Source organism: Nycticebus coucang, chromosome 10 (assembly GCF_027406575.1).
Source record: "Nycticebus coucang isolate mNycCou1 chromosome 10, mNycCou1.pri, whole genome shotgun sequence".
In the NCBI taxonomy this organism is placed as follows: Eukaryota; Metazoa; Chordata; class Mammalia; order Primates; family Lorisidae; genus Nycticebus; species Nycticebus coucang.
Genome location: NC_069789.1, coordinates 104,865,252 through 104,882,231, shown reverse-complemented (window position 1 = coordinate 104,882,231; position 16,980 = coordinate 104,865,252). Strand labels below are relative to the sequence as shown.

Here is a 16,980-nt window from a genome sequence, read left to right as displayed (position 1 = left end):
TTGTCTCTCTCTCAGCCTCTGCCCCGACCTCTGAAAAATGTGTTCTATTCCCAAGGAATGCTCTGGCATGGCATCTGATGCTACGGGGACCCCCAATGCCACACACAGGCAGCAGCACACTCACACGCATACACTCCGCTGAATGACGCGGATCCAGGTGCTCCGGTCATCCCGGGAGGCTGTGTGCACCTCATACATCTCGGGCGGGGCCGCACTGATCAGAAACATCCCTTTCTCCTGGTTAGCAATGTCCCGCACGATTAAATTCTGCAGTGATACCACTGAGGGCTTGTCCTGCCAGTCGGGAAAGGAAGGATTAAGCCTGGGAATCCAGACCCTTGGATATTGGGTCTTCAATCCTTCTGGAATTCTCAAAGGGTTGAAAAGTCATCCTACAATAAAAGTTAAGAGCCCAGGCTTTGGTACCAGCCAGAAAAGCCTTTTAGTTTAAAATATAAATGATTTGACACATTATTTAACTAACTTTAAGATTTACTTTCATCATCTATAAAATGAGGGTAATTGTAGGCCTTTTTCATAGGTATAAAATGACTGTGCAAAGTAACAATACCTGTTAGCAGTTTTTATTATATTATAATAATTACAATGATAGCTGTTTGGAAGAGTCTGGGCTCTTCTGGACTTAGGAAAGTAAGAAGGTGTGAAATGCTTGTCTGTGCTGAGAAAGAATGATAGAAGTCTCACCAGCGTGGGAAAGATGTACTTCTGGTCCTTCTCCTGCAAAAACACCAGCACATCTGTCATCAGCAGCATTAGCACATCTGGCAAGGGTAAAGGCCAGAAAACAGTCAGCCCTAGTGGGTCTGAGCAGCTGTTCCCCTCTTTCCCAAGGACTACACTCACCCTGTCAAGTTAGAGCATCTGGTTCCCCTCTTCCTGGCCCCTTTGGTCCTCCACCTTTTCAGATCTCCCACCTTCCCATTCTCATAGCTCAGAAGTGGCAGGTTAGTGGGGACCATGAGGCATCAATCAAAGCTTTGGAGAAAACACTCTTCAACCGACTGATTAGGGTTTCTCATCCTGTGGGTCTACAGACCCCCAGATTATTCACTGGCCCTGTATTTCCTCTGAAGTTGCGTAAACAATTTTTACATATTAACATAACATGTATGTGGGCGGCGCCTGTGGCTCAACGGGTAGGGCGCCGGTCCCATATGCCGGAAGTGGCGGGTTCAAGCCCAGCCCCGGCCAAAAATAAAAAAAAATAAAAAATAAAAAAAAACATAACATGTATGCATATTTTTCTGGGTGGAAGGGTATGAGATTTTTGTGAGACTCTTAAGAATTCCCAGAGCTGGGCGGCGCCTGTGGCTCAGTCGGTAAGGCGCCGGCCCCATATACAGAGGGTGGCGGGTTCAAACCCGGCCCCGGCCAAACTGCAACCAAAAAATAGCCGGGCGTTGTGGAGGGCGCCTGTAGTCCCAGCTACTGGGGAGGCTGAGGCAAGAGAATCGCTTAAGCCCAGGAGTTGGAGGTTGCTGTGAGCTGCGTGAGGCCACGGCACTCTACCGAGGGCCATAAAGTGAGACTCTGTCTCTACAAAAAAAAAAAAAAAAAAAAAAAAGAATTCCCAGAGCTGGGCGGCGCCTGTGGCTCAGTGAGTAGGGCGCCGGCCCCATATGCCGAGGGTGGCAGGTTCAAACCCAGCCCCGGCCAAACTGCAACAAAAAAATAGCCGGGCGTTGAAGCGGGCGCCTGTAGTCCCAGCTACTCGGGAGGCTGAGGCAAGAGAATCACGTAAGCCCAAGAGTTAGAGGTTGCTGTGAGCCGTGTGACGCCACGGCACTCTACCGAGGGTGGTACAGTGAGACTCTGTCTCTACAAAAAAAAAAAAAAAAAAAGAATTCCCAGAGCAAGAGGGGCCATACTTTCTCAGCCTTTAAGTTCCATATCTAACATCTAACTAATGTAAAACATTTCTGGATATGTGACCTCAATCTTCCCTGCCTGGCATATTCTCACTTCTCATTTTGTGCTCCACAGGGACAGAGGTAGTCAGTTTCCTTCCTTTAGAGAAGGCCTGAAAGACCATCCTCCATCCCTTTCCACCAGCCCTGGGAGGCCCTTGCCTCATGTTCCTTCCGCCCTGTGCTCTCGTTTCTATGAGGTCCTGTACTCTGAGACCAAGGAAGGAAACAAAGGTCAATTCTGTAAAACTTGGATGTCATGGTCAAGAAAACACACACTCACCCTTTGCCCTTGGGGATCTTACTAAACTATGAACATACAGAAAGGGAGGGCTTTTGCTAAATGCTTCAGAAATAAAGCTCTCCAGCCTTGCTATTTTTAATCACCCATGGTTTATATTCTTAGCTGATGCGTAGGAGGGATGGGAGGAAGAGAAAAGGATGAAGGAAAGAGGCTGGTGAAGACTGACAATATCCAAGCCCAGGAAGTAGTGATTTCATGATGTGCGTTCTGAGGCTCAGGTAGGCTCTAGCCTCAGGTATCACAATTTACTTTTGTCCTTCATTCCTTACTCCAGAACCAGAGACCTGTTCTTCTCGTTTTGATTTTTTTTTTTTTGTAGAGACAGAGTCTCACTTTATGGCCCTCGGTAGAGTGCCGTGGCCTCACACAGCTCACAGCAACCTCCAACTCCTGGGCTTAAGCGATTCTCTTGCCTCAGCCTCCCGAGTAGCTGGGACTACAGGTGCCCGCCACAACGCCTGGCTACTTTTTGGTTGCAGTTTGGCCGGGGCCAGGTTTGAACCCGTCACCCTCGGTATATGGGGCCGGCGCCTTACCGACTGAGCCACAGGCGCCGCCCCTCTTGTTTTGATTTAAGCAGGAGCCTAGGAAAGTGTGCCCTGGCCCCCAAGGCACTCCCTTTGCTCTGTTCTCTCTTCTCTGCCCTGCCCATCCTCCACTAGGCTCAGTCCCCTCCTCTGGGCCTTCCCTGTGGTATTCACAAAGCTCCTGATCATTCTCCAGCCCTGTAGTAAGGATTCCTGCTAGGGAGAAGCAACCACCCTAATCCTGTCCTCTGGTCTGAGAGTCTGTCTTCCCCAATAAAACCAGTAGCTCTCTAGGCATGATGTAAAGACCAAAGAGATGAATAAATATTAATGAGAGAGTCCCTAAGTAGTTCATAAAGCTAAATGCAGACGTCAGCCTTTGGTTTTACTTTTAAGAGGAGGTCTTGCTCTAGACAGCAGCAGTGTCATCCATAGCTCACTATAGCCTCAAATGATCCTCCCAAAATGCTGGGGTTACAGGTGGGAGCCACTGTGCTCACCCAGAATTCAGACTTTTCTGAAATTCAGAAAATTCAGACCATGTTTTCTCCCTTGGAGACTCACTGTCATGCGGGCTGCATAAAGAAGTTAGTGCCAAGGGCTGGATGTATTTCCAATTCTACCCCTGACTCTGGATGCCTGCCTGGTCTGCCAAGTGGGTCACTGACCTTTGAAGCGCCCAGTGGCTGTCTTCCAGAGCAGGCAGCCATCATGGATGAGCTTGCGCCGGAGAAGTTCCTCTCGGCCAAAGGGGCCCTTGCCAGGCACCGGGGTCTGGGCCCGGGGATCCATGCGGTTGTAGATCTCCTGCAGACGGGCCCCCTTCTCCAGCTCGTGCACGTCTTGGTCCACATTGGACAGCAACTCCTTCACCAGCCCTAGTGCTGTTGTTAGGTCTTGGTGCTCCTCCTCGCTCCCTGGCACCAAGAGGTTGGCATGGAAGGCGGCTCGAGCCAGCTTTATTCCAGCTCCAATTCCCACGGGGTCTTAATTCCAACTTTAGAGGCTGCATAGAGTTCCACATCTGACCCCACCCCTTCCCTTGGTCACCGCGAACCCTCCCTCCAGGCTTCTTCCCCCCGGGCCTCCCACTCACCATGGCAGTACTGCAGGATGCGGCCGATAAGCACTGGGTACTTGGTGATGCGCTGTGTCACCAGCAGGATGCACTCCTGCACCCCATGTCGCTTCAGCACAGCTGAGCGTGTCACTTTCTACAAGAAGAGAAGCACGGCTCAGGACTAGGGCAACAGAAAGGCTCAGCACCTAAGGTCTGTTGCTGGCCCCACCCCGGCCAGTTACCTTGCACTGGCCTAGATGGCCACATCTGGAAAGTGGAGATAACATTACTTGTGTTGTAAGGACCAACCAAAGTAGCGAAAATAACTAGGGAAACCACTGTGCCGTGCCAAGCCCATGTGTGGGGTGGCCCATGGGGTGGGTGAGTGAGTGCCTGGCTGTCACAGGGTGGGGAGTGAGGAAGCTTACATGCACACTCCCCCTCAGATGGGGAGCTGGGTTGGGGCCAGGAGATGAGGCTCTGAGAGGTCTGCTCACCCGGATGAATTGTTGGAAGCGTTTGTCTCGGGCGTACAGCTCCTTATAGACCTTTAAGGCCTTGGTGTGGCGGCTGCAGAACTCAGAGTAGGTCTTACGCATCTGCTCTGCGCTGGGCCCTGAGAACTGGACGTTGGGGGAACAAATACAGGTTGACATTTTCCTCAGAGTCACACGGTGTCCCCAGACAATCCCCCCTCCCCTGGCTTCCTACCTCTCCAGCTCTCCCTAGTTCCCCTTACAGGGGAGGTTGGAGGCAAGAAATGCCTACCCCAGTCACATCCCTCTGTGAACATTATCTTAGGGATCTTTGCCTTTCCCCACCTGGCTGATGAGCAGGTCACCTAAGCGGTGGATGACAAAGTTCCGGGTACTGCCAGGGGACAGGGCCTGGCGCCGGCGCTCTAAGAGCTGGCTAAGGAAGCGGGTGTGGATGTCGCTGAGCTCGTCCACACAAGGGAATAGGCCCTGGACCACTCCTGGCTCCAGCTGCAGCTCTTCCAGCATCCCCGCTCGGAAGAGGCGGGTCATGATCTTCAACGTCCTCACGTGGTGCAGCTCTGTCTGGATCAGCTCTGTGGGGGCAGTGGAACATTTGACCTCTCCACTGACCTGGCCACAGTTAGTAGAGCCCTTAGGCTAGGAACCTCAGGGCTCTGACGAGGCTTTCAAGATCTCTTCTAGGTTATTATTTTGCATTATTATGATCTTAGACGCCTTGTAGTCATTTTTTGTCTTCACATCTTATCACCTCAAGCTGTAGGCTATTTTAGGACAAGAATCACGTCTTACACCCCTTTAGCTTACCACTGTCCCCAACGCAGTGTGGAACATGGAATAAACACAAAGTAAAGACCTAGGACTAAGTTGAAGAAGAGATGGGATAGGGCCTTGGAGAGCAAGAACACATTGGTAGGGCCCAGTGGACAGCCCCTGGGATGCTAGCAGGGTCTTAAAGAGGCCATGAAGATTAGAAGGGAAATGGTCTTGAGTGGCAGGGCTGACAGAGAGGGACACAGACACACACAACCTGGTGAGAGATGATCAAGACTAGGATGGTCTCGGCTCACCATAGATGACATCCTGCTGCTTCATCACCTCCTTTTTATGCTGCTGTAGGAAGCTGCCATCCACAGCCAGGCTCCAGGAATCAGCTGTGAAGTCCTTCTCATCCATCTCAAAGTCACTCATCAGCTCATTGTAGATCACCTCTGCACCTGCACATTGGTGGGGGAAGCAACTCAGAGCTGAATTCTCTGACCAGAGGTCTGGGCCTTTCTTTAGATACCTTCTTGCCCCACCCCTTCCACCAGCCACTCAGCCCACTCAGTCTTCCCCAGGTTCCACATGCTCACCTTCATCAATGAGAGACTCCACAGACAGGGCTCGGTTCCGCATGTTGAGGGAATCTGTGGACTGTGAGAGGATCCGGCGCAACCCCAGGGGAGACTCATCGTTGAAGTGTCTGAAGGAGGTGGAAGCTGTCTACACCACCCTGCCGGATAGAAGGTCCCTTCCCACATGGGGACCCAAGGTCGGGAGCTGAGAGGCAGTCACCCTGAGCTCTCCTTTGCCTCTGAACTTAGGGATGGAAAAGGGCCCCCAACCCACTACCACCCTCTCCATCTGCCCCGCTGTCCTTCCCTGTGCGGAGGCTCACCCAGCAATATTGGTGGTAGAAACACTCTTGGCTAATGACAGGGAGGAGCGGCCACGGCGGGAGCCAAGGAGGGACTGCCGGAAGCTGTCGGAGGGATAGATGGCAGAGCTGGGCCGCTCCCGGATGGTTGCTATGGGGCAGAGACACGAAGCAGATGAACATCAGACTCTGGCTCTTCCTTGAGTTCAAGGCTCCTCTCCTCCCACCCTAAGCCCCTCTCTAGTCAAGAGAGAGGGTAATGATGACATCACCTTACGTTTGTGCAAGCCTTAAATGTTCAGGGAGCTTTTTCTTGCCTTATCTCTTCCTCAAACAAGCCTATGAGCAGACTGAAGCTCAGAGCAGTTAAAGACGTGTCCAGGCTGACTCAGCTAATGAATAAGGACTCGAACACTGCTCTTTCTGCCCAAGTGCCCTGTTCTCCCTATTGAACCAAAGTTGTCTATGCCAGCAGCACTCCCCAAAATGGTGTAAATGACTGATAATAAAAATACAGGATGTGTTGAGCAGTGCCTGTGGCTCAGTGAGTAGGATGCCAGCCCCATATACTGAGGGTGGTGGGTTTGAACCCAGCCCTGGCCAAGCTGCAACAAAAAAATAGCCGGACATTGTGGTGGGCACCTGTAGTCCCAGCTACTAGGAGGCTGAGGCAAGAGAATCGCCTAAGCCCAAGAGCTGGAGGTTGCTATGAGCTGTAACGCCACAGCACTCTACTGAGGGCAACAGTGTGAGACTTTTTTTTTTTTTTAATAGACAAACAGGATGTGACGAGGCTTGGATGACCAGCCATCCCAAGCCCTCATCCCATCTGGACTCTTCTGTCCTGCCTCTAAGCCCAAGAGTTGGATGCTCCCTTCTGTCCCACTGTCACTTCCTTAAGAGGAAGGCGCTGCATGTGCCTATATAATCTTTGGTGGAAGAAATAAAGTCGCTGTTTGCCTGAAAAAAAAAAAAAAAAAAAGAGGAAGGCGCTGTGCCTGGGAACAACCTCAGGGGGGCAGCAGAGCCCAGGGCTGCGAGCCTCAGGGCCAGGGTCTCCTGCAGGCTCTTCCATTTGCCCACTACTCACTCTTACTTCGGAGGGAAACAGACTGCAAGGCAGTGTTGTTCTTCAGCAGAGCAGCTTTCTGTTGCTGTGAGACAGAGCAAGAGAGACACTAAGAACAGCCATCACCCCAAAATCACCCCCATAGGCTTGGCACAAGATGGGTGGCTGGCCCTCTTGTAAGAAAGCTGGCACTGTGGGTAAGGGCATTAGGGCGGCTGAGCCCAGTGCTGTGGGAATGTATCTACAGCAGCAGGCCTGGCCCACCCCCGGTGGGCCTTGGGGTGAGGGTCTGGGCTGCCCCACAGTGAGGAGGGGGTTTGAGGAACACAGGGTAGGGAATGAATGGAAAAGGCATGAGGGCATCAATGCTCACTACCCTCTCCCCAGCCCTCTGCCCTCCCTGCTGTCTCACCTTCTGCTTGACCTTGGTACAGTTGGCGAGGGTGTCTTTACAGCGGTTGTGGATAGTCACATTGCAGGCTGGGAGGGTGGGGTAGAGAGGGTGAAGGGAGGGCCGGGTGGTACAGGAGGGGACAGACCCACATGCAGACACCCACCTCCTCCTGCCACACAGTCCTCAGAGATTCTCCCCCCTTCCAGGACATCTCGGCCATGGCCATACCCAGCCCCTCTCCTCCCACCTCCCTCTTTCAGGCAAGAAATGAAGTGAAAGGAGGTATGGGTTCTGGCAGAAATAAGCACTCAGCAAAGATGGGCAACCTGACCCAAAGATGGCCTGAGGGGTGGACTAGAGCAGCGGTTCTCAACCTGTGGGTCGTGACTCACAGGAACTGTATTAAAGGGCCACGGCATTAGGAAGGTTGAGAACCCCTGGACGAGAGGGAAAAAGGGGTTGCTGGCTGCCAGAGACAACTCAGGAAGCACCAAAGAGGTTAAGAATGGAGATGGAAGAGAAGACTCCACAGAGGAAAAGGTGGCACAGAGGCAGCTGGGGTGGAGCTAGGGACAGGGGGGCTTTTAGTAAATGCTTCACATTCATTTAATCCTAAGAACTTTGTGGTAGATTCAATTATCCTTATTTTACAGATGAGAAACCTATCCTGGAAAGGTTAAATTGTCTGTCAGTGGTCACACAGTTAGTGGTACAGCTGGGATTTAAATTTGGGCATGCATGAGTCCAAAGGCCACGATGTTTCTGTGGTGCGGTATGTATACCCACAGACTCGGTCTAGGCAGTGGGAAGGCTGATGGAGCCAGTCCAGAGGATAGGTGCCCCAGCCTATGCCCTGCCCTTCCCCACTAAGCATGCCTGCCTTTTCCCTTCCAGGCCTAGAGAGTCCTGTTCCCCTCCCAAGGCACATCCACAGCTCCCACACTCCATCTGCTTCTCCCCCATCCTCCGCCCCACCTAGCCATGGGATAGAAAAAGAAGAGAAAAGGCAAGGAGGATCAGCCAACTTAGGCAGGGGGACTACCGGCTATCCCCTTCCCAGACATGTCCTCAGCCCTTGGCCCTCTCCAGCTTCCTCTCCCACTCCCCTGTCCAACAACACCGGAAACTCTGCTAACTCCTTCAGACAATACCCAGCACCATGCTCACTTCCACAAATACAAGGCGGAGGGTGGGGCAGAGGGGCAAACAAAAGTGGAGGCTACAGCTGCCCCCCATCCCCTGGAGCTCCCTTCTCCTACCCCCAACACCCAGTGTCTCTGGATGGAACCTCCGCTTTCCACCTGCTCTCAAAATAGCGTTGCCGCCTCCCCTGTTCCCGTGGTAACAAGCTTCTGGATTGGGAATTTTGTCAGGTCTCTAGAGGGACCTAGATTGGGGTTCCCTCCTCATTCTCATAAATTTGAGCAGTGAGGAAGTAGGGAGGCCTCCTTGGTTCTTTCTGGGGGTTCCTTCACCAAGTTCCATAGGAATTTAGAGGCTAGAGCTTTTGTCCTGCTGCTCAGCAGCCAGTCACAATCCCTTCAATTCTGCTAATCAGAAGCATCTCTGCCATAGATTCAGGAGGAAGTGGGGGAGAAAGGGAAGTCTTCCTGGGAAAGAAAGGCATTTCTTGCTTATACTCCCTAAATACAGGGCTCCCCTCAGATGTGGGTAAAAGTCAGGAGTTCTAACTATACCCAACACACATCCCTGCTGTATTCCCTCTTTCTCACTGTGTAATCAAACTAGAAATTTGAGATGAAGGCTCTTAATCTCATCCTCTGTTTGAAACAGCAAGGATTTTAAGCTCCACCCATAGTCAATAGAAAAGAAGGGGCAAGGGGACTCTGAAGTCCCAAATGTCCAGTTCTGCTCAGGAAGATGGACAGAACCAGCTGCAAGTCTTGCAGTTCCTCCATTACCCCCACCCTGCCCCTCCACACACACCACATTCCTGCTCCTTCTCCCCTCAGCTCCCCTCACCCTCAGCAGCTGTTCAGGGAGCAAGGGGGATGCCCAGCAGATGACAGCTGCAAAGGGAGCCCCCCCAGCTTCCCCTCCCCACATTCCCAGATAGTCCTGCTCATGCTGTGTTCCAACAACTGCCACCCCTCAGGGTGAGGACAGAGAGCAAAGGATCAAGTGTCTGCCCCCAGCCCTTGGGCCCAGCTAAGCTCAAAGAGGACAGCGACCCTTATATATCCAGAGCAAAAGTGCAGATGAAACATTAGGGTCAGTGAGTGACATTTAGGATCCTGACAACTTACTTGGGCAGATGAGGGCTTCCTTGGCAGTGATGCTCTTGTTGCAGGCGTAGCACATGGTCATGCCTGAAACCGAGATGGTGGTGAAGAGGTGCCCATTGGTGTAGCGGGCATCCTTGGCTTCCCTCATTTTCTCCTTCTCTCGGGTCTGCAGGGAAGTGAGAGAGACAAGAAGTGAGACTGGAAAACGCCAGGGTGCCTGGAGTCCAGAGACAGGCTGAGGGCAGAGGCAAGGGAGAGAAGCCTGCCTAGAGATGCTGGAAAGACATCAACTTCCAGAGCACAGCCCGCCACAGGGTATCAGCGGCAGTTGTCCAGCAGTGAGCACCTAAGCTCTGGGTCCCTGGCCTACCTGGCCCCTGCGGCTAGGTTGCCTCCTGTTGCCGCTCATCTCGCTAGCTCTGGGGACCCGTGTCCTTACTGCACCTCCTGCCTGCTCTGCTTGCCACGGAGCTGCTGTATGCTCCTCTCCGTGCCAGGGGGAGATGCGCAGAGAAGAGGGGAGGAGGAGGGTGAAGCGGAGGGTGCCAGCTCACCAGCGCTCTCCAATCTAGGGGAGTTAGCTCCTCTATAACCATGACAACCAGTGTTAGAGCTGTCTCTGTGGCAGCCACAGTGGGGGGGAGGGGGCAGGACATCCCCTGATTAGATTGGCTGAGGGGGCAGAATGTCTCCATTACCACCCCCAACCCAGAAGTCATGATCCCAAACCTCTAACTCCCACCTATACTCAGCCACAGCACTCAGCCCTCTCTCTGGGGGCAGCTGTGTCCTATGTATGTAACCTGGGGTCAAGGGGAGCCGGTTTGGGGTCATGCCTCCTCTCTGAGGGTCCTTAAATAAGGATACTCAGTCAGCTGGCTCAGCTGCTCTCAGAAAAAATCTCTTTTGCAGTCTAACCTCTCTGCCTTTTACACAACCCTCCAGGGACATAACCTAGGACAGCTCCCTCTGCTGCTCCTTACCCACTGGTCTCCCCTGTCCTTTCTGACACTCACCCCCAGCCTGACCTCCCACCCACCCTGTGGTCTAAACAGAAGTGGGACAGAGATGGGGCACACAGTCTTCCTCAGAACCTCCATTTCCCATCTTTCCTTCTGCTTCCCCACCCTCTGCAAGGCAAGCCCTTCTCCCTCATCTCTGATTTGTCCCTCTTCAAGCCTCTATGCATCCCAAAAAGCTTGAGAAGGTGAAAAGATAGGGATATCCTTCTCCCCACCTATTCTAGGACCTTCCTCAGTTGTCACTTCAGATCTCTGAATTTTCCCTCCATGCCAGCAAGACACAGAGAAGGAGCAGAGCTGGCAAGACCACCCCCTAGGTTTCCAGCCTCTCAGAAATGCACATGCAGGACCTGGACTGCTGGGGCTGAGAGTATAGGCGACCCAGGCTGGGAGCAGACACAATTTGGTGGGGAGCCTTTGGGGTGGACCTTAGGAGACCTGACTCGGCTTCAGTCCTATTGGCAGTTATGAGACAAGGCAGCTGAAGAGACACACAGCCCTGGTGTTTTAGGCAGAAAACAGCAGAAAAGGGAAGTGTAGAGGGGCTGAGTCAACAGTGCAGAGCTAGAGGGCACTTGGCTGCAGGGCCCTAAGTCTCAGGGCTTCCTGGCGGGTGCCCTTCTCTCTCCTGCCTGAAGTTTGCCTGATGATATAAGCAGAGCCCAGAGGTCTAGAGGCCATTCCCTAATCTCTTCTTCCTGATGAACCCTCCCTTCTCCAATCATCTATTCTTTCCTCCTCCTCCACCCTCTTTCTATCTCTTGGTCTCTCCTGTTCTCTCTTCTCCTCTCAGGATCTCCTACCTGGGCTCCCCTCCCTTTTCAGCTTAGTTTCTCCTCTCTACCCATGCCCACCCACTTTACCTGGAGTTTATCCAGGAAGCTGAGCACCTCTGGCCTCTAACCTGTTCCAGTCTCCTTGTTTCTGCTCAGCTACCTGCCTGCCTGAATCACTAAAAAAAAAAAAAAAATCTTCCCTCTGGCCTCTATCCACCTTGCTCCAAAGTATAGCTCTTTGGAAGTTCAAATTTGCCTCTGAACAATAACCTCACAGGACCTCAAAAACCAAGTCCAAGGGTGACGCCTGTGGCTCAAGGAGTAGGGCGCAGTCCCATATGCCAGAGGTGGCAGGTTCAAACCCAGCCCTGGCCAAAAACCACAAAAAAAAAAAACAAAAAAAAACCAAGTCCAAGTATCTCCTCCCACTGCTATTCTCTTTTGCTGTCCCAGCATTCCCTGTAACACAGATGAAAAGTTTGAGCAATTACTATGCTTGGGGGGGTCAGGGACAGTTTATTTTTGCATGTCTCTGATGCCCCTTTTGGTCTGTGACTGTACTGAAAGCAAGCAAGCATGAAAATGGTGTTAAAAAAAAAAAAAACCCTGCCTGGCCCAGGGTCACTCCAGAATGGGCAGTGCTGCCTATGCTCCCACACCTGACCTCTGCCCTCTTCCTCTACCCTCCAGCCTCCACAAGCACTCACCTGCCTGACCAGCTCTCATGAAGTGGCAAAGAGAGAGGGCAGTGTCTCTGTGGCCCTTCTCCTCTCTGGCACTGGTACCAACAGGCAGCCATAGTACTCCAGGCCCTGCCTCCCCCACCTCAGAGAACTCACCCTCCTGTGAAGTGGCCCCCTCTCCAGGTAGGCCAGTAGCGGGCAGCAACCGCTGCAGCGGCAGCACATCCCAGCCAGGCACTGTCCAGCAGCAAGCAGCCCTGGCACTGCCTATTGCTATTGTTCCAGAGGTGGCTTGTGCCCGCCCCAGGCCTTAGGCTGGTGAGGATGGAAGGACATGGGGCCTGCTTACTAGGAGGCAACTGCACCAGAGATGAGATGAGTGGGCTTATTTCCTTGTCCTATTCTTTCCCCAGTTTTTTTTTTTTTTTTTTTTTTTTTGAGGGACAGGGTCTTGCTATGTTACCCAGGCTAGCCTCAAATCTCTGAGCTCAAAGGATCCCTCTGCCTCCGTCTTCCAGGTAGGTGACTATAAGCGCAAATCACCATACTGGGCTATTTCAGGTATTCTTAAGATAATTACACTGGTCTCCCATTTACCCATCCTCAAGCAGGACAGCCCTTCCTCCCCATGCCCCAATCTATCCACCAAGAAAAAGGCCCATTCCTCCACAATCCAGAACACCCACCCAGTGCCCAGAGACCCCTCCTGCTTGGTTCAGTCCTCTGCTGTCCCACCTCTAGAGTCATTCTCTCTGTCTCTCACAAACCCACAGGGAGTCCTTGCTATACAACCTTCAACCATACTACTGCACACCAAGGATTAAGTGAATAAACAACATAAAAGCCCCTACTACAAGGCCTGGTATACAACAGGCACTCAATACATATTTGAAAATGAGGGAAAAGGAAGGACCCTTGCCACTTTGTTCCTTGTCAGAGCCTTAGAAGCTTCAATCTGTTGTTTCTTTCTCCCTCTCTCCTCTTCCTGGATGGAAGAGGTTTTCTTTTAATTTGAGCTTAGACCATGAAGGTCTCCTCTGGAGGTCAGAAGGTCAACCCAAACCTTCCCTTCATTGTCAGTCAACCCAGATCTCAGTCACTTTTGGGACAGAAAGATGGAGCCCATAGCTGAGGGCATGTGGCTGCCACTAAAAAGCTCAAAGGCAGATACAGTCTCCCCTCCTCTCCACTTTGTCTCCAGGCTGAAAGATGAGGAAATGAGTGATGTACACGAAGGACGCGGTGATGTCAAAGCCTGATCTGTGGCTCCCCGTGCTCCCAGCAGCAGCAGGGCCTGGCCGAGCAAGTCTTGAGCTCTCAGCTGCCATCAGGTATGTCCAAACCAAGACCTCTGAGCGAGTCTGGGGTACTCAGAGTCATCTCTGTTCCAGCTGCAATGGCAGCAGCCCCTTCCCCAAGATGGTGATACCACTGTCTAGACTGTACAGTGACCAGAGGGCCCCTGGAAGGTTCTGCTGGGATTCAAGTCACCTGTGGCTCAGCCCCGGCCAGGGTGCAGAGTTATTGGATATGCAGAGCACTGTGATCTGGGGGATGAACTATAGGGCTAAGAAATGAGGGGGTAGAGGGTCCTGGCTCTGGAACCAAGAAGAGGGCTTGGGATGGTCTCAGAAAGATCCTGTTCCTTTATGAGCTTACCGGGATGAGGTGAAGATAGAAGGCTGTGCAGGAAGGTGGCCAAATGGAGACACTAACACCAACACAGAAAGACATGGCTGAACACACTTAATAACTGCTTGCTTAATGAGTGAATATGAGACAGAGGCAATGGGGGAGGCATGCTGGTGAAACAGAAGAGGGGTGCTAAGAGCCATGGGAAACAAGATCAGGCTGGGGACCCTGAGACCCAGGCATCCTGGACACCAGCCTGCCCCCCACCCAGCCACACCTGTCAGGCCAGGAGCAAGAGAGACAAGCAGAAAGCCAGGGAGGAGAACTATGCAAACAGACGGGCATTTGTGCGAATGAACAATAGCTATGCCAGGACTCCCTGCCCTCCTGGCACAGGGCAGGCCGGAGGAGTTGGGAGGGGGACAGCTGCTGCCTGCAGCCTCACCCCCACCCTCCCCCAAGGAAACATAAACAAACCAACCCAGAAAGATCCAACCAGCTTTTCTTAGCCAGTTCTCTTACCAGCTTTAGAGACACTGACCCAATCTGTTCACTCGGCTCCTAGGTGATACTTCAAATCAGAGGCTACAGCTAAGAATAGAGCTCCTTCCTCCTGTTCAAAGACAATGAGCCCTCTACTTAGAGACCACCGTTTGAAACAGTGACGCAGGGCATCTGGGGACAGACAAGGAGGCAGGCAGGCAAGCAGGCAGATCCACATAAACTCTGACACACTGATAACAGGAACACACAGATCCACACATTCAGGTCTGTCCCCTCCCTGATTCTAAGGTCCCACCTCCAGAGCCAGAGGGACTGAAGTCAGATCCCTGTGTAACTGTTCTGGTTGGCCTCAGCAGGCCCTTCTGTAGGTGCCGTCTAACCCTCTCCCCTCCCCCAGTCACCCAGTGACTTCCTAAGCTTCAGCTTCCTTCCCCCATCTTCACTTCTCCCCTCCCCCTCAGCTCTGTCCCTAACCTCCATGACTCCTAGAGTCTTTTTTCCATGCCCCCCAAAAGTCTTAGCCGTCCAGCAGCCCCCCAATTCCTCCACTCCAAAACAGGCAGCCCTCTCAGCTCCCTCCTGGGCTCACCCAGCCCTCCTGTCTGCTACACTCCAGTCCTGCACACAAAGACAGCCTCTCCATTACTCAGAACAAAGAACCGCTGCCGCTCTCCACCTGCCCACCAGGCTCCCATGCTGGGGTCTGAGAGATTCCAAGGGATCCCCCGCCCAGCCTCCTGAGTCATCCCCAGCTCTCTGGATCCTCCTTGGCAAAAGAGGACCCTTTGTTCTGAGGGACATGAAGGTTAGGGCTTGGGAAGAGGGGAGGGAAGAACAAGGGGCTAAAGAGAGGAAGGGGATTGAGCGGTTTGGGGCTTGTGAAGGTAGGAAGTGGAGCAGAGAATTGAGGGGGCGAAAACTGAAGACAGCCTGGAAGGACAGAAATGGAGTGAAAAGAAAAAGGAAGCATGGCGTGGGGAAGCTACAAGGAAGGGTCCTATGAGGATGGGATGGGAAGAGCAGCAGGTTATACTTAAATTCCTCCTCCCATGAGGAGGTCCAAGGGAGGGTGGCAAGGGTGAGGTGTCAGTGCTTGGCTTTGACCCCTCCCCCAGGAGGCAGCTGTGGAGACATACTCCTCAGATAATTCCTTTTCCAGCGGAGCCCCTTTACTTCCCACCACAATATAAAAAGAAAGGAGACAGCTGGTGTGCTTGGGGGAGGGGGAGAGGGGATCCAGGGCTCATTGGCTAAGAACCAACTCCCCCCTTTTGTAACCACAGCTTCACGGAGGTGGCCCTCCCCTTCCGACCAGACCAAACTGACAACCACCTCCTCCTGTGGCCTCTTTGCCCTCTCCATCCACTCACTCAGACCCCACTCCCACTCCCAGCCAGATTCCCAAATTCTCACCCCCCATGGCCAGCCCCAGGATTGAAAGAAGGCTTGTGGATTCCCAGCCCCTCCCCAATGACTACCAAAAAACAAACTAACAACAACAAAAACAACCCCAGAGCATGAGGACACAGATAGCCCAATAATGGAAAAAGGACCCCGGTATCTACCCCCTCAGAACATCTCTCTACACCCAGGTCTGCTGGCCCCACTGACTCCCACATGGCTTTCCTTTTTAGGGTGGAACCAAATTTCCGTGGTTTCAAAAAACCTCTCCCGCCCCCATTGGCTCTACTCCAAGGTCTCAGCTCAAACGGTTGAAAAAATAAACAGACTTTTTGAGCTGGGGCCTGGCCTGTCTGCCACCCCACTGTTTCACCACACTTCAGCCACCTCACCCTAGCCCTCTGTTTGTCTTAGGCCCTACTCAAATCCTTGGCTGCTTTCCGGTTAGCAGAATCTAATCCCAACCCCCTAAGGAAAGTTTTAAGGCCTCCTCCCCAGCTCCCCACTGCAACTCCAGGATGGAGCCTCTCCTAACCTAGCATCAAGACAGAGGCCTGGCTAGGAATTGGCTGGGAAGTGGAGAAGAGGACTTCCCACCACCCTTGAGGACTCCAAAAGTGTATTGCTCCCTTGCCCTAAGATGCCTGGCTGGGTACAGGGTCGGGTCTGGCTCCGGATAGGAAAGAAGCTACAGATTAAACCACCTCAGGGCTGGGTCCAGGCCTTTCTATAATGGATACAGTGTGAGGACCACCACCTTCATCTCTCAGCTCTCCAGTATTCAACTACAAGTCAGCTTCATAATTTTCTGGGGTTTGGGGTGTGAGAGGTCATGGCAGTTGGGATTGGGCCTGGATACAAAGACAGGGATAAGGGATACTTGGAAAGAAGAGACCAGGAAGTCACGATGAGAGGGACAGATAACTATATACCCCACTCATGAAATGACAGGTGATGGGTCGGTGCCCAAGATGAGAAGAGAAGAAAATAATGGTCAGGGGGAGAGGAACACATTTAACAGGGATGGGTGGTCAGCCTAAGGCGCGCGGGTTGTTTCAGGTTAGGGGCACAAGGTGCTAGGGGGACGATGAGTCTGGTAAAGACAGACCCTGTATTCCAGGCACAAGTGCTCAGGATGCAGAGAAGATCCCAGATACACAAAGACCTCTGCTCCCTTCAACCAAGGGTGATGACTTGGGGGAAGTAAGACATCCCTGGGCCATCCCGACCCCAGCCGCCCGCCCACCCAAGGGGAAAACTGAATCACAGCTGGAAAGTCCATCTGCAGGCGCGGAGGA

At 52.6% G+C, this 16,980-nt stretch overlaps 1 protein-coding gene across 8 annotated transcripts in view; it reads right to left on the bottom strand.

Moving 5' to 3' along the window:
* ARHGEF2 (Rho/Rac guanine nucleotide exchange factor 2) overlaps positions 1-16,980 on the bottom strand; it is a 77,813-nt gene that overhangs the window by 15,679 nt on the left and 45,154 nt on the right. For 6 of the 8 annotated variants that reach the window (XM_053604596.1, XM_053604593.1, XM_053604594.1 and 3 more), the window contains 12 exons: positions 9,686-9,830; positions 7,437-7,504; positions 7,046-7,109; positions 5,977-6,106; positions 5,672-5,781; positions 5,387-5,533; positions 4,641-4,891; positions 4,317-4,442; positions 3,856-3,973; positions 3,428-3,676; positions 706-782; positions 125-294 (listed from right to left, as the gene is read on the bottom strand). In XM_053604596.1, the coding sequence (XP_053460571.1) occupies positions 125-294; positions 706-782; positions 3,428-3,676; positions 3,856-3,973; positions 4,317-4,442; positions 4,641-4,891; positions 5,387-5,533; positions 5,672-5,781; positions 5,977-6,106; positions 7,046-7,109; positions 7,437-7,504; positions 9,686-9,830 (1,655 nt within the window). Of the gene's footprint in view, positions 1-124; positions 295-705; positions 783-3,427; positions 3,677-3,855; positions 3,974-4,316; positions 4,443-4,640; positions 4,892-5,386; positions 5,534-5,671; positions 5,782-5,976; positions 6,107-7,045; positions 7,110-7,436; positions 7,505-9,685; positions 9,831-10,034; positions 10,287-12,301; positions 12,444-16,980 lie in introns of those variants that run through there. The other 2 variants (XM_053604597.1, XM_053604599.1) reach the window with 2 other exon arrangements.